Raw genomic sequence first — 17,760 nt, 5'->3', positions numbered from 1 at the left:
GGGACTGTTTAAAAAGTCTGAACTTTGGGACCCACATTGATAACATCTCAAATAGCAGTCCAGAACACCTTTTTTTCTTTTTTCCTTTTAAGTTTTTAACTTTTCTCTACTCAGGAAGAAATTTTTTTTTCATGTACAAAGCAGCAACTTGCCATTACCTGCCATTTGGTGGCCCATTAAGTTGAATAGTTTACAAATTACATGTAATGAATTTGTGGATTACAAACACGATTTGACAATTCTTTAAACGTGTCCTGTCCTCATGATAGATCTATTTCTATGATTTTAATTAAAAATTCTCTAGTCCTTCTCTGCCCTGGAACAAAAGCTTCTGCATCCATTTTTTGACTTTCAGTAGCTGTTGCTTTTAAGCCACTGCCTGTACTTGTTCTAGCTCAGCAACACTCTTGCCCATGTTGCTCGGATTTGCTTTTTAAAGGCCTAGTGTTTTAACGTTGCTTTTAAATTGTCCTCCTTTCTCTCATTGCCTAGATATATCGACGTGACTTGATATTTGCTGCAGAGAAAGCACATCTGAGTATTTGATATCCATTAAACTGTTTGCCTAAATATTGCATTGTATTGAGGGGAAAAAAGCTCCAAGTGTGAATACATGATACATTGCGTACTGTTGTATTTTGCCTTTACATCCATATTAAATGTAAAGTGAATAGCAATGGACAACTCTATACCTGTGTATTGCACTACACCAAGATTTACTCTGGACTTTCCAAAGGGTCATTCTTGCTCCTGCAACAAGTCATGCGTCCATTGCTATAATCAATTTCATGTCAGGTTGTTTGCTGGCTCCTGGCACAGTTGTGGGATCAGGGATCAGATCCCATCGTGCCTTTAGCTGAACATCTGAGATCATGATCCCAGGCTTCTTTTGCACTGGCGGTTTTGGAGGCCAGCCACCTGATTCCCACTCCTAGCCTCAGGAGCACATCAGAGTTAAGGAATATAATGCACCCCCAACACTGGAAATACCAGTCAGCTGACTGCCTCTCCCAGCCTCCAGGGATCACTGGAGCCCTTGACTCTGCTGCACCTTTATGGCTTGAAATGGCAGCTGATCAGGACACCGAGCCTCCCAGGCCCAGTCAAGACCTTGATTCTAGAACCTAATCTTAGAATTGAGTAAATACAGTAACTTTAAAAATTGCAACCCTCCCTGATTCATGGCAAACCTAACATTAATTTATGTACCCCGTTAGGTGGACACTGCTCAATTTCAGTCCAAGCAGGGCAACTGAACTCATATAATTTTTTACCTTTTTTTAACATTTGGCTAATGATCATCACCATAGCAGGGACCACTAAGGCTCATGTAAAGCCATATGATCCTTTCAACCTGCCTATGACCAAATATTCCTTTCCCCTGTTGGAGACCAGTTGTCTGAATGGACATATAAAATCACATGTCTCCCTTATTTGTCACTGGTAGTTAGGCCTTTATATGGGTACCATGTAGCTAAGTATTTACAACACCTTCAGGATTGATGACATCTTGCCAAGAAGGCTTGTTCCATGATAATTTAACCTGCTTTCAGGATTGGCTTTCTTCTGTCTGCTGGCCCCAGATAGGTTGCTAACATGTCTCAATAGGGATAAATTGAACACTTTGACATTAACATTGGATAAAGGAACCAGGGAAACTATATTGCAAACTATTCTGAGGGTTGGACTTCTTGTTCCCTTGGGGGATATGAAAATGAGCTTCTTGTCTGTTGTTAGTTTCCCTTGCTCTTTCTGTTTCTGCTGTTGGATTCCTCTCTCTTCAGTGTGGAGGGAAAGAGAATTATGCTTACTGTGCCTACTTTTAAGTTTTGAGGTGCAATCAATTGAGTCATAAGATCACTGCAAGTCCCTTTTTTCTGTTGACTAGATGAAAGTAGACAAATTTTGTTTTAGTTACTCATGAATAGTTTCTTTTATTGTGTTCAGGTGTTCTTAATTTGACGTTGTCTCACCATATTGGAAAACAGATTTTTTTTAAAATTTGCTTGTCAGGTATCATGGGACTCCTGTATTTTTGTCGTCTTAATAAAACTGTTATAGTGCTTTTTGGCTGTATGTAGTTTGGCTGTATACAATTTTCAACAACTGTTGTTGAAAATGTTAGTTTCAACAAATAACATCCCTTTTATGAAGTGGAAAGGTGGCCAAAAAGTAATGTTTTACCCAATGTTATGGAAGGCCACGAGACAACCAACAATAGAAACCAGGTCTATGACGTTCTGCTTTTGTGACTACTTCTTCAACTATGACAGGAGAAAGGAATTATAACTTATTGCTAGTACTGAAAAAAGCTAAAATATTAATTTTACCATTGGAGCAGGATTGAATGAAATAATGTTAAAATAGTAAATATTGATATTCATTATTTTGTATGGCATTTATCAGAGGATATAGGAAAATAAAACCCTAAACTTTCTAGTGTGTTCAGTTTCTCCCAGTACCCTCCGAATTATTATTAACTAGTGGTGGTGTGTTGTATTGATTTACTTTATCAGTTTTTTTTCTTTCCCCTTGGTAAACTTGTTGATACATCCAAGGCTTAGACAATTTCTGCTTGCAGCTTTGTATTCTCCATTATTTCCATTTGTTTTTATCCAATGATACATAGGACAGTGTTTATATCTTGTATGTTACATCTGCTATGCAATGATGTCTAAGGGTCATGGGTGCACTCACCATGATGTAGATAAGAGTGTATGTTCCTACAGTGGAAGAAGATGGTATAAAGAAAACTTATGCATATTTGGGATGAAGAAAATGGTAGTGAAATGAAATTCAGCCCAGATTGGTCAAGGGAAGTTGACCAAGTTTTAATGAAAAATTAAAACTTGCAGCTTGCTTATACTATTTTCCACCTTCAATACTAGTTGAGTGTCAAGCCATTTCACTGCCATATTTTTATAGTATATATGCTTCATGAATACTAGAGTTAATCTAATGCTGTCTTTTTGGAGAGAATATCATGCAGTCTATAATGAGTACTTGAGAGAAACGTTTGTATGAACCCAATTGTGGTTATTTACTTTGAAAGAAACGTGAGAAATTGGACAAATAGAAGCTTTTCTGTGGCTTTAGTTTCATGTGTGTGTATTGCAGGTGGAAGATAGTACAAGCAAGCAGCAAGTTTTAATTTTTGTCTGTCTGTCTATCTGTACATAGATTTAGATATAGATATATAGATTTAAAATCTATGCTAAGCCAGTTCTAATTTGGTCCATTTGCATTTCCTTCATCCAGTGTCTACTGTTGCGTTTTTTTTTTCTTGAGAATGCCAGCAAGAATCCTATGGCTACTTTTTCTTTAAGGAAATGCTGCCTGCATTTAATTGACCTGTTAACTCCCTCCTTGTTTTACAGCATTTATTTGTTTTGTAGAAAATACATATTCTTTAAAGAATGTGTTCTCCTGCTTGTAACAAGGCTTGTTACTATTTCAATTATGCAGATTCTTGATGCTGTGGAAATTGTGCTTGATGACGCCAAGGCAGCTGCACGTTGTTAGCATTGTAGGCTGTCAGATGGTCATGTGGGATTCTTGCAGCATGCAACATTCAATAGGATTGAAAAAGGGCTTTTGATGCAAGGCATAGCTTTCTGACTGTATTTGTGCCTTTTTAGCTAGCTTATACAGCAAACAGATATCTATCTATAAATTTAAAATGCTGCCTCATTTTTCTTCTGGTTGGTTTCATTTTGGCTTCACTAGAAGATGCATCTGGTACATCCACGATTGAGGAGTTTATTAATGATACTGTCATTCAGTTCACTTACTTTCTTTTCTTTTAGAGTTCTAGCTAGTCCACAGATTACATGATCACACATTCATTCAGTCATTTCTATAGAGAACAAACCATCATGCATGATTTCTTCGTTTTCTTCTCTCTCTCTATTCCTTTTAAGTTGCACTGTCATGTTCTTTTTTACCATTAAGCTTTGTCTCTGTCTCTTTCCTCCACTATTGTTCATTTATAATTTTTCCCATGCTTGGTTACTGCAATATTTGATTAACTGGCTGTGATGATGATGAACCTGCACACTGGAGGAGCAGCTACTACAGTGGTGATGAAGGGATGTAATAATGGTCGCTATCCTCGGAATTCTCTCTACAGTGACTGCATTATTGAAGAAAAGGCAGTGGTCCTGCAGAAAAAAGACAATGAAGGATTTGGATTTGTACTTAGAGGTGCAAAAGGTATGTGATATATATTTTTCCCTGTGTATGTACCTGTGTATGTACATGTGTGGTATGTGCTGATGTGAAAAATGTATACATCTCTGAAAATAAGCAGGAATTATTCTTGGTGCACTTGGTTGCTAGACAACAGTGTTCTCTGTATGCTATACTACTCGGATGGATTTTAGTGGCTTCTGTTTTGAGCAGCTTGGGGTTTTATGTGGGGGTGAACTCTGTAGGATCATTTGGGGGGGGGGGGGTGTTATTTTATTGCGAAGGCATTTGAAACATTATCGTGTACCATTTCTCCTCCCTAAGTTAAGCTTTACTGTGGGAATCTTGCTTCTTAAAAAATAAAGATTCTTACCTTCTATATTTCAGTTGTCTATTTCAAAATATCTTTATGAATAGCAAGTATAAAAACAGGTTGATGACATGTTCAAAATAGGTGTGTATCTTCTACAAGGTGACATTGGTGCAGTTTTAGTATGAAAAGATCTTTTTTACGTCTTCTGAAGCTGCACGTATGTTGCATGGCCTGTAGTGTGTTCAGCTTGAGAGCTGTTCTTCATGTTAAAATGTGTTAACAGGTTTTTAAAACTAAAATCTACTTTTATAGGATTCTGCAGAGTTGAACACTTCTATTTTAGGTTCTGTTTTTTAACATAACACTACATTTTATTTCTTTTGCATTTAAAAATATTGATAGTATGCCCCCCTCTTTTTTTCTCCCCCTCACTTATGTGAGTTCTCCCTTGCCCTGACTGCCTCCCAAGTAGAGGCTAGCCCATATGTGGCCATGAAAGATATTCCACACCCTCATTCTTGTGACACCATTTTTATCCCCTTTTACTAGAATGTTTTATGCCCTTTTTCTTTTTGCTATAAAAGCATTTCTCCTCCATCATCTTGGCCAAGTGTATATTATTGGGAACCCCTTAGGAAAGCCACTGTCTGATCGGCTGGCATGAGTTGTCTATGCAGCAAGAGGAGGTCACACCCTCAGTATAAGCCTAAGTATTTCCCTACTACTGCCTGTATAAGGGCCAGAACTCCCCAGGTGAAAGATCCAAAGACCTTTTTCATGATACAGGGTTGCTACCAGGCCTGCTGTGCCTTTTTACTGTAGAAACTGATCCTTTTCTGTTAAGGCTTAAAAACAAACAAACGTAAAGATATAAAACAAAGATTTTAGTTTGATTTCTATGTTACATGTTAGCCAAATTTCCCTTTCAACTAGAGAACTGCTTAAAAGTGAATTAAGCTTTCTTAGAAGAACGTGCATTTTTACATAAGCTGCGTTTACAAAAAAAACCTGTCTGCGAATATGAAATTTATTATAAAAAATTAAGCTACTTTTAGTTGCTCTTTGATTTTAATTTATGGCATAATAAAAGGTAGTGGGGGGGGGGGGGGATTGGTTTCCCTCAGAAGAGAAGAACTGTAGATTGCCATTGCAGATGGATTGTTCTTTGTTCCCAATATCTAGATATTGTATCCCAGTACCTAGAATATGAGGCAAGGGCCTGTCATACTCTAGTACCCTGTATATTTCTTATTTCCATAAATGATAATGCCATACTTGTCCTTTCAGTTAAGTCATTTTTAGTTGTAAATATTTTTGAAAAAGGAATTAATGAATATTGTGGGTTGAATTTTTTTTTTTTCTTCCCTGAAGCTGATACACCAATTGAAGAATTCACCCCAACTCCAGCCTTTCCCGCTTTGCAGTACCTAGAATCTGTGGATGAAGGTGGAGTAGCATGGCAAGCTGGCTTGAGAACAGGAGACTTTTTGATCGAGGTAGGAATACATGGATTCTGATTTATGTATAATCTGGTGGGAGTGAGAGTTGGGAAAAGACCATGTTCTGCTGCAATTTTTCTCTCTTTGTATAAGAGATTTGTCTTCAGAGGATGGGTTAGTGGATTGATACTGCTAATATGTTTTATATTATTGGTAGTATTTTGTCCTGAACAGGATTTAGAAAAATAGAAGTATTCTAGGTATTCATGGTTTTTTGAGGGTGCCTGTTTTTGTTGTTTTTAATACCTTGAAAATATACCAAGGCAGAAATGTGTTTTTTCTGTTTTTTTTTTTTTTTTTTTTTTTTTTTTTTTTTCCTTTTTGCTTAATCTTCTTGCAATATAGTTTGATTTGGGGTAACTGCATGGCATACTAATTTTTAAGAACATTTCTCTTAAAATAAAAAATAGGTTTTTGAAGGCTCATTAGACTTATTTTTTGTACAACTCTTGGTAATAATTCTTTTAATAAAAAAAATTTGTAATCTACATCTGTTAAGTAATAGTGGAAAAGAATGTTATTCCATAGCATGGAATAAAATATTGGTGACGGTGTATTCTAAATGTATATTCACTTCAGGAAAACAAGTAATGGTTTTATTTGTTGGAATAATTGTAATGAAGGATTAATGGAACTTTTATTTTCTTTTAATTGCAGCCGTTTAAAAAAAAAAAAAACAAAACTTCTCTTCAGACTTTTTTTTTTTATTTGATAGACGTGGCCAGATCCTTAAATTGATTTAAATATCAATAGCAAAAAGTCCTGTATATTTTTAGATTGATTTATTATTGTAGCAAAAATATATGAAGATGTGAACATTTTTTCTGTGACTTTTAACTTTTGTTTCATATAGACAATTGCTTGTTAATAGTGGTGGTGATGTTGTTTCTTGCAATATGAACTTATAAAATTATTAGTGGTCACACAGTGTAGGCACAAAGTTTATTATTTGGGTTTGTTTCTTCTGAAGTTTTACAGTTCTTACTTGTGAATAGTTTTGTGCTGACTTTTTTCCTTGAGCGTATTTGGATTTAAGTTTTTTCTCTTGGAATATAAAATCTTTCTGTGAAGGTGAAAGTTAGAGTTCCCTTTGTCTATTGAATGCACAGGTAATTTCTGCAATTAACTCCCATGACTATTTAATTTTAAAATGTCTGCAGAATTTCCTTTGTATTAATGAAAGAACAGATCTCATGGACCTCTCACATAGCAAATTCATATTCCTTCCTGATCTATCGGTGTACATTTTACACAACTTGTGTTTTCTTAAGTACCAAGAAGGCACTGACCACTTAACTTTTTGTATGTATATCCATTTATATAAATAATTAGGTGCAATTATTCTTGTGATGGGTGTGTAGTTTTTGGGTAGTGCTCTGTTTAGAAAGTCACTTGCTGCTCAGAAACCAATAGAGAAGGTGCCATAGCTAAGTCATTCTCTTCATCTTTACCAGTGCTTCTTACTGGCTGTTTCGGTCAAGAATAATGTCTAATTTAGCATCGGGGGAGGGTTGCAGGCCCTGCTTATAGCAGTTGCTTAGGAGATTCTGAAGAAGTGCAAGAACTTTAGTAGGGTTGCTGCTGTATAAAAACATAACTAGTTTTTTGGTATGCCACAAACAATTGAAGTTTCATACTAAATTTAAGTCCCAGTTCATAAAGTACATGCTTAAAAGCTTTATTGAATAAGGAGGGTTTGCTGAATCTTAGTTCATATTGTGTAGTCTAGCTGCATAGTACTGAAAGAAGCAATCCTAATTCAAGCTTAAATCAAGTTTTGCATATATTCTTACTAGAAATACTAATTAAAGTATAAAATCCACCGTGAAATAAATAATGCTGAAAAGTCATAACTCAAATAATCTTAGTCATTGAGGGATTTTAACGTAAAGAAGATATGGTCTTCCGTTTTATCAGCTGTGTATATTGCCCAGTACCCTCCATGCCAGAAAACTAACTATCCTTTAAAGTACTTGCACTGATAGAGAGATACTAAAATTTAAAGTATGGTAGCTGTAATTTTTTTTTTTTTTTTTTTTTTTTTTTTTTTAAACCATACAAAAGCTTGACATACTAGAAAGAGTATTTTAAGTGATACATGACTAAAAGGTTGAATGCATTTAGTATTTCAGTGTTAAGGTGGTTATGACCTTGGCTGAAATCTCCTATTCCGAAGCAATTTCTTGCTTCAATCAAGTTTTTTTTTATAGTGTGCCTCCAGTCATTTCACCTTGTGGCAAAAGGCAGATATGAAGGAATATATAACATCAGGTGTATCTGGAAAGAGTAAATGGACTGCTGGGAGCCTAACCCACTGCACACAACAACTGAGCTAGCTAATTGTCAAGCTTCAGGTGAGGAATTTAAAATGGGAGAGCCTAGCTAACCGGGTGACTGATTAGAAGAGCAAGCAGACACTTCGTTCCTGCTACAGGGTGAGGTCTTGAGTTAAGGGATTTGGAACTGAGGTAGACTTCTCATCCTTATGGGAAGCAGCTTCCTTGGGGAAAGATATAGGCTTTTCAGGAAACAAGTGCCTTGTTTGGCTGCCAAAAATTTTAATTTAAGCTTACTCAAAACTTGCTCAAGGAGGGATGGATACTTTTGCTTCCTTGCTTGCCTGGAAAGGATTGGGCATCAAAAAAGGTAGAAAACTCTGTTGCTTCATGTTTATTTTTGGATGTGGGTGCCCTGAAAGCCATGCAGTTTTAACATGACTTTGCCAAAGGGCTAATTGGCATCAACCAGAAGATTTAACTGAAAAACAGAAGAGAAACAAGCACTTCTCTTTCTCCTGGGTTAAAAATAGTGCGGTGTGTGTGGATGTGTGAATAAACTAGTATGAACTCATCATACCTCTTCAGTAGTTCTTCCTGATATATCACAAATAATCTGTTTTAAAAAGGTCAAGAATATTCTTTGAGGTGAAGAAAATGGGCCAGAGTTAGTGGTTACAATGTACATGTTTAATGAACAGTTTAGCCTTCTTGAGGGTTTTTTGTGTGGCCTGCTGTTAGCTCAGAAAAACCATTAAACATGGATTCCCCCCCCCCCCAAACTTCCTTCCTTGTTCACCTGTTTTATAATTAGGGGAACACTAAGTGCACCCACACATGCACATTTACTGAGCAGTAACCAAATTGACTGCACAGTATAGGCACACTTTTATATGTGCATGCCCATACTTTGTAGTAAATATGGTTACTTGCACAGATTTGAATGTAAATTTGTACCTTCATCATGCAAGTATCGAATTAATGCCCAGTTAGTTATTGGCGCAATAACATACGTGTAGATGACTTACTGTGCAGTAATGTATGTGTGTGTGGACTGACTTGGGAGTCCCAAGTCAGTCCACACACAGCATTAATACACTTTGACACCTGATTGTGTCGATGCTGGCCTATTCCTGCTTATTGCACAGTAACTCCCCATGCAGTAAATTTTTAAGCTTCTGTAAATGCACATGTAGAAACACCTACGCATCTTTCTTTATTTAAATGAACTATATGCCATGATTACAGTATGGTTCCTGCCCAAGTGAAAAGATGATTAAGAATGAAGCAAAATACTGATAAAATTAAAAGCCTAGTAAGTTTTCCATAAACTTTGTTTATGAACTATAACTGCTGATAAAGTTTACAGCTAACCTGAGTTGTGTACACGCATACATCTCAATGGTATTTTATAGGATACTATGATTTGATTAATTCTAACTAATGAATATTTATAGAATTTAATTATGAATTAGAGAAATAATCTGAAAGATTTTAAATTGATAAGTTTAAAAAAAATGTTAAAGGCAAAGTACTTCTGTACTCAACTTCTCACTGAATTGGAGATGGCCTTATATTGGTCACTTAACCTTTTCCTGGTTTTGTTTCCACATATGTAAAGCCTAGGTCCAACCATATTTCCTCATAGGAAAATCTTGGGTTTAAATGATTTTCCAGTTTTTGAGGTCTTTCTAAAGAGAAGGTATTTTAGAAATGCAGATTATGGCAATACCAAGTTTAATCATGCTTCTACTAATGCTCTTACTACTCCTCCTCCCCCCTACCCCGTGGAATTTGCTTTTCAAAGGTACTGTGTTCATAACTTTTATTTCCTTTTATACAAATACGTCCTTTTTAATTGTGTAGCATTAATGATGTTTAGCCAAACCAATCTTAATACATTGCACCAGATCAATACTGTTTTTTTTACAAATTAAAACACAAACTGAAAACAAACCTGCTTTTAACAACTTGTACAACCAAGCAATTACAGCCCAATGCAAAGTTGCAGTTCATATAACCAGCTTTTCAAGGGTGTGCTGTGGTTATTTGTATATCTGGTATCACGTGACAATGGTATTGACAGTGTCATAATGATACTAAAATATACGTACTAGAAAAATGAAACTACTTCAGGAATGTCTTCCTAATACAATATTATTTGTTCTTCTCCGTTAAGTGAAGCATTACAACTTGCATTATTGCCACTTAGGTAATCGTTTGCATTTGCAGGCAGATTGAAATTTTATTATTATTGGAGTAGTGATGACTGTTTATAGTCTAACTGGAATTTAAAGTAGGTGACTAAGAATTTGAGGCTGTATTATAACAAGAAGGAAAAAATCAAGGTTTGATCTGAAAGATTTAAAATTGGGCCACTATTTCAGTGCACAACTATGGAAAAACAATGAATTGATACATTACAGAAGAACTGGTGTTAGATTAAAGGAGGAGAGGTTACTTATTCTAAAAAAGACTTTAATGGAAAGAATTTTTTTTTTTTAATGACAATTTAGCTAATGCTTACACTGCTTAGTGGCCTAGCACACCACTATCCTTTTAGTTTTTAATGAAAATAATTTATTTGGTGTAAATTTTTATGTTTGTAATAACAGTGAAATGAGAGGTGAATATTTTATTGTACTTGATTTTTAAATAATTTTTTACCTTCAGTCAAGACATTATTCTTTACAAATTACTTCCAGGTATGGTAAAAAAAATATGACAAATGTAAGAGCTCTGCAAGCCAAAAAGATGAGCACCAAACTGATTTTAGACTTTTTAGCAATAGATGAGTGTTTTAAGTCAATATTTTATATGGTTTCTATCCATTAAAAGCACGATGAAAAAGTTTCTTACATCTGTCTATATCCCAATGTTAAGCAATGCTGAAACAAGCTATTAACCTCTGTAGGATTTTGTAGCAATACAAGTGTAGCTAAAGCATTCAAACTTTTAACCCCATTTCATCCAGGGTAAAAGTTAGGATAATTTTAACTCCCTTGTATCCTACAGAATAACACAGGTGTAACTCTTGGATTATAACCATTGCTGTGTGCTCCTGGGCAGCTGCTTCCCCTGCCCTTCCAAAGTGGCCATACCCTTACCTTGAACTTCAGACAGATTTTAAAATACGAGTATCAAGTATTTAATGTACAGTTGTAATTTAAGGGTGCTTTCTCCATTTTCATAATTTTCCCTTTCTGATTTAAGAATGACACTTCTTTTTTTTTTTTGCTCAGGTTTGTGTAAATTAAAGGGAAAAGCCAATATTCACACACAGGTGTTGCTTACTGTTTGTATGTATTTTAAACATAGCAATTTGAAAATATCTATTAAGATATTTAAGGGCCTAACCCTACCCCTTTTACTCACCCAAGTACATTCTTCTGGAATTTTGACCCAAAGTCATCCTGAGCTAGGCCAACAAAGTGCTTTAAATCTTTCCTTGAGTATTTAAGTTGTGAGCAGGTCTTGGAGTTGCAGAAGAATTTCTGTCGTCTGTGAAAAGAAGCATATCTGAAGGACTGATAGTTTAGGACCCAAACTTGCATCCTTATCCAAAATTATGCATAACTTTTGCATAGGTTTTTAAAGACTTTTAATTTTAATAATAGAATCCTTCATATCCCCAGGTAGCGGATTCCAAAAATGTATTACCCTCACTGTAAAATGTTCCCTTATTTCTTGGCTGAACTTGTCTGCCTCCTGATATGTTCTTACTATGACTCTGCTAAATTAAACTGCCCTTTTACAGTCCATTTTTTCCTTCATCTGACTACATAAATGTACTTCACTAAGTGAAGCTAAATGTACTGAGCTTTAGTATCTCACTGCAAAACAGTTTTACATACCTTAGGTAATTCTCATTCTTTTCCAAACCCCTTTCAGTTTGTAAACATCCTTTTAAAAATTGTGAATACCAGACCTGGACATGGTATTCTGGTAATAGTCTCTCTGACGCCTTAATCAGTGATGTTTACGGCTCTCTCTTTACTTTAATATATTCTTCTATACATTCAGTAGATACTATGACTTTTTTTCTACCACATCGTACTAGAAGCGCTAGTTGTAATGGATAAGTTGGCTATCTGTTACAAATCCTAAGCCCCTTTTTAGTATCATTCTTTTTTTAATCCAAAATGCAGCAACTATCCTGTAATTGAGACATTCTTTATTATTCCTAGAGGGATTTTCTGCCAAGCTTAGCTTACCATGTGATTTAGGTTCCTTTTATAAAACTGACCTTGATCATTATAATTTACTTCAACAACCTCAGTATCTACATGCCAACTTTACCAGCAAGTACTTTAGATTTTTGTGCTGGTCATTAATAAACTTTGATGCAAAAATAGCTTTGGGCCAAAAAAACCAAGCCTTTTTGCAACAGCACCAGAAACACCTCAGTTGATGGTGCTTCTACATCTGTAATTACTTTTTTTAAATTTATCACCTATTTTTAATCTACTCGTATAAGTTTCGCCAGCCAAAAGATGTTTGGTCATGTGGTAACCAAAAAATTGACTTGGTAGAATCTAAATATGTTACATTAATTAAGTTGTCTTAATCAGACAAGTGTCTAATCTTGTCAAAACCAAGGATAAGAAGACCTATTTTACAAAAGTTTGTGACTGGCACTAGTCTTATTGATATTTTTTTTTTCTTCAAGCTGAACCAACTTTCACTACTACGCTCTGTACTGATGTATTTTAAACTAATTGTAAACTATTTAAGTCATCCTGCATTCACAGTTTGAAAAACAACGTTAGCTTTCTCCCTGCCACCAACCCTCTAGGACTTCCCAGTAGTAAAATATAAACCTTGGGTTCCAAAACTGTTGTGGCTACTTTTTTAACTGGTCTTGGATATGAGTGAGTTTGTCTTGTATAGGAAAGTATGTTTCAATTATACCAGTTACTGTTGACTGATATTGCTGAAATATATAGAAAAGCTTTTTATTGTTGCTGACAGAGCAACTACATTATCTACCAGCTCTCTCTGAAATATGAAACAGAAATAATTAATGCATCTGCCTTTTCGGGATCATCATTGGCAGTTTGGTTAGCCTCTATCTGGTCATGTACCTTTGCCACTTCTGGGCTTTATTTTCTTTTTGATATAGTCTTAAAAAAAACAAACAACAACAAAACCTCCTGGTTGCCCTTAACTGGCCATAATGTTTATGGGGATTTTTTTTCCTTTTCATTTTATGGCTCCAGGTGCTTTAATTTGAGCGGTTCTTGGAGCTATTCTGCAGACCCCATCCCCTTACTCCCAGAGCACACATATAAACGCCCATTGATTTAGAGGGATTTTTGCCATGTCTCACCCTTCACCTTTTGAGATGGAATATATAAATATTTTTAAATAATATTAAAGCATAAAAAAATTTGTCTTTGTCAGGATAGCTTTTTACCCAGTGAAACCTTCTTTCTGATTGGAGCCAGGGTTTGAGGTCATTTTAAATAAAGCACTCTCAGCTCCCAAATGATATTTGTACTATTTAATTTAAATGTTACCTTCCAAACAGGTCTTTTCATAGTAGCTGTTTTCAACTTTGAGAGAGGGCCTTTTTAAAATCCATTTTATGTATTTCTGGTTGTAGACTATTCTCATAAAATAAATGTAAATTGGTGAAAGAGATCATGATATAGGAAACTATTAACTTTTGAAATCAGCTCATCTATTTTAGAGTGAGGGCTAATGTAGAATTACCCTGGACTGGGAGAGTAAAATGGAGATAACTTACTCTTCATCTCTCCCAGCAGAGAATTGTAAAGAAAACAGACAGACACTTGACTATTGAGTTTTACTATGTTAATTTACTGCCTCCAAAGAAGTCCCTGGCAGTGGCGATTCATCCACCTGCATCTGCTGTTCAATAAAATTCACACTGCTTTTAAGCAGTAGTCAAAACCGTTATTTACTGCAGAGCTACCGTCTTGTGCAGGTTGGGGTGGGGCACCTTCTCCTTGGTCCTAAGCAAAGTGTATTGCATGGAGGCTCCACATGTAAGGATGTTCAACCCTCGTGTCATCTGGCCCTCAAGGCTCCCCATGGGTATAAAAATTTGGTGGTAGGGGAGCAGTGGCCACTCCCTTGCTGCCAAGTTTTTGGATCCTTGGGGAGTCCCCTGGGCTGGATAGCATGATGCTGTGTGCTCAGTGAGGTGCACAGAGCCCAGTTCCCACATATAGGACTTGATACAGTGGCTTGGGGCCAATCCAGGTGCACATGAGCTGGGTGGAGGTGGCATGGGACTTTTCCAGGTGCAGGAACTGAGGGATGTGGGGTCTGATTCTGCCCACAGATCAGTCCCATGCCTCTCCTACAGCCCACAGGGCACCACTGCTCCAACATAAAAACAGAGCTTCATTGAACAAGAGATGAAGAGTTCACTGGCCTCCACAGTAGGTTATTCAGGGTAGCACTTATGGAAATATTTTTATTTAATACAGAGCTTGTAGAAGTAAGGCAAGTTACTGTTTGTATGTGAAATTATTCCTCTAGAAAAGAGAAGGTCAATAGGATGTAGTACAAATCTAGTTTAAAATGAAACCATTCTGTATATCTACCTTTGCATCACTTTCAAGATCCTCTAAGGAGAATTTACTTGCCTACAATTTTGATAGGTATCTGGAATTTGTGGCCTATTACAATATATTCTGCTAATTCTCAAGGCTTTTTTCTATGTGGGTGTGAGGGGTGGGGGATGCACATGCTTGTACTTCCCTTTTCTCCGCTGCGAGGAAATAGTGTTTCTCCTCTTGTAAAGTTAATTTCTTCTCCCATATGGAAACAATGTCACTGAAATTTTAAATGGTACTTAAGCAAAGGCAGAAACAATTTATTAAATTTACTGAAATTTTGTTTGGTTTTTTTTATAGATTAATTTCTGGATTTTTTTTTTTTCTCTGCTCAAAACTGAGAACTAGGAAGTGTATAGACAAGAATACAAACTTTTTTTGTTTTCAGCTTTACATTTTAAATATTCATATTGGCACCTAAGTCCTTGGGTATTTTTCATGTGTCTTGTAAGCATTACCACTAAAAGGACTCGGAGGTGAGCAAGCCTTCCTCCTGCTGCCTGCCTGCAGCTGACAGATGACACAGCAGAGGTTGGGGGGTGTGCGCATCTATGCCTGGCAGCCCAGTGAGGCTCTGTGGGGCTCTGCCTGAGCATGGGGATTCTCCTGGGCTCTGTTAGATCTGTGTGTAATGTTGTGGAGCATTTTGTGATGGGGTGCAGGGGAACAGCCTGGGGATGTGGGTGGCTCGGTGCTAGGAGTTGCAAAGGGGAAACGCATACCTCCCTCCCCCAGCCTGCTTGCGGCTGACAGATGGCTGGAGGCAGGAGCTGCGGCTGTGGAAAGGGTCTGTGCTGACTCGGCTCTGGGTGAGCTCAGGGCTGGGACCCACGTGGCACTCAGCTGGAGAAGCCAAGCACGGGTTGCTAGCATGCCTCCCTGCAAGGAGGAGGTTGCGGGACACCACAAAGGAGGTGGTGGATGACAGTAACCTAACTTGAATCGATAGGGAAACTGGTACTAAAGTTCAATGCACCATCTAAACTAAATTTATTAGTTTTGAGTGTACATCAGTCCAGGTCTATCTTTGACTAAAAATGGCTCACCATTTTTAGAGCAGTCTGTACACCAAACTTCTGTTATGGGTTTAGACCAATGTCAGATTCTTTAGACGCTATGCTTTTACCGGTATAAGTGATCAGAAATTGGTCTGTACCCATAGCAGAACAGAATCAGTGCACATAGACTAGTTTAAAAATGGCAGAACCTAGCCTAAGATTTCTACCCCCAATCCACCAACCAAAGGGAGAATGTGTGTTCCTCTCACTATCAATCTAAACTACACTGCTTCCCAAAAAGTGCATAAGTTAGATTGACTCCAGCTCAGACTTTGAATTTCTGTACCTGGCCAAAATCAGTAGGTTGCAGTAAGTTCTGTTGCTGCTGAGTTGGCTGCCCTTCCTTTTTATTAAGTGACCTTTCTCTTCGTAAATCTTAGAAGTATGGCAGTACTTACAGTGAAACTCTGAATTCTTGTGTTCCTGGACAGTATGCTATTTCTGTCTGGCTCACCACTGCAAACCCACTCTAATGTATTTCTTATCCTAAACTTTTAAGAGTAACTTCTGAAAAAAAATACTCTTCTAACGTTGTGAAATGCCAGTATGTCTCAAATTAGACCTTGATGTTTTTGCATAGTATTAAATTATGTTACTGGAATGATACCAGCTACAAACTCCCCCAAACTCAGTCCATGATTTGAAATTGCTGCCTTTATATTTTGTTTTGCACCTTCTCTCAAAATACCTGAGTGTAAGCAGGAGTGTGACCATATGAACAAGGCGTTCTGTGATCTTAAAATGCATGAGATTTATGCCAACATTGGTGTTTAAAAAGTGGGTATGTTCAGAGGCAAACTGTTTCTGAAAACTTGAACAGAATCAGACCAAGCTTAATGTTTTTGCAGTTAATGGAAAGTGTTCCTCTTTCTCCCTTGACAGAATTGACTGATTGCTTATTAAACATTAAATGGTGTTACAAATTGAATGAAACCATTGCTGCATCAAAGTCCATTGGATTTTCAAGGAAACATTGCAGAAAAAGCTGATTAAGTTCCTTCCGATTGCTAAAGTAAATGCAGCCAAAGCACCTGACTGACAGGCTCTAACTCTCCTCCCAAATTCACTACATGCTACCAAAAAGATACCCAATACCTTAAATCTTAAAAATTAATAGGGGGAAAAAAAACTTCCTTAGCACAGATGCAAATGGGCAGGCAAATGAGAACCCTACTTCCCACAAGACCTCAGGTGTTCAAATTAAGAAAGCCCTGGTCTTGAAAATGAAACTGAAGGCAAGCAAAAATGCATGCCTGACAACAGCAAAATGGATTTTAAAACCAATCCACTTCATAAACTGGCAAGTCTTTACCTCGTCTTTGTCTGTCATTAAGTGTATATTGTAGTCTGGTAGTAGCAAGTGCTTAAGAAAAACTACTAATACTTGCTTAACATATCTGGAGTATGGCAATACCTGTTTTGGCTGGAACCAGGACATCATTGCATCTGACTTTGGTGGAGCTACCCTAGGTAGTAACTGGGCCAAAACAGTAGGTGTGGCACATGTTAGACCTAATATTTTGCATCTGTCTGGATACAAGGACATCATTTATGGCGGAGGAGGGCTGGTGCAGAGGTGAGAGAATCGGCCATTAGGAAATCTAGAAGGCAGTGGCCCTACCATGACAAAGGCACAGATCCCTGTCCTCCAATGCCCTCGTCAGGATGGTGGAACAATTAAGGTGGTCCTCCCCCAGGGATTCGCGTAACCAGAAACATTCTAGAAATCTCTGGGAGATGTCCTTACTGACCTTGTGACAGCTACACTGTTGATGTCCTGGTTATTTTGTGGAATAACACAGTGACCAGGACCATAGACAATGGCACCTGTGTACACCC

General features: G+C 37.0%; 1 protein-coding gene across 4 annotated transcripts in view; it reads left to right on the top strand.

The window, feature by feature from the left end:
* The window catches only part of SHANK2 (SH3 and multiple ankyrin repeat domains 2), a 771,218-nt gene that overhangs the window by 491,140 nt on the left and 262,318 nt on the right, over positions 1–17,760 (top strand). For all 4 annotated transcript variants that reach the window (XM_019551544.1, XM_019551542.1, XM_019551541.1 and 1 more), the window contains 2 exons: positions 4,130–4,212; positions 5,873–5,997. In XM_019551544.1, coding sequence (XP_019407089.1) covers positions 4,130–4,212; positions 5,873–5,997 — 208 coding nt within the window. The remainder of the gene's footprint in view (positions 1–4,129; positions 4,213–5,872; positions 5,998–17,760) is intronic.

Source organism: Crocodylus porosus, unplaced genomic scaffold (genome assembly GCF_001723895.1).
Source record: "Crocodylus porosus isolate Cpor-Errol unplaced genomic scaffold, CroPor_comp1, whole genome shotgun sequence".
In the NCBI taxonomy this organism is placed as follows: domain Eukaryota; kingdom Metazoa; phylum Chordata; order Crocodylia; family Crocodylidae; genus Crocodylus; species Crocodylus porosus.
The sequence above is the reverse complement of the archived record's forward strand: the minus strand, read 5'-3'. Positions and strand labels throughout refer to the sequence as shown.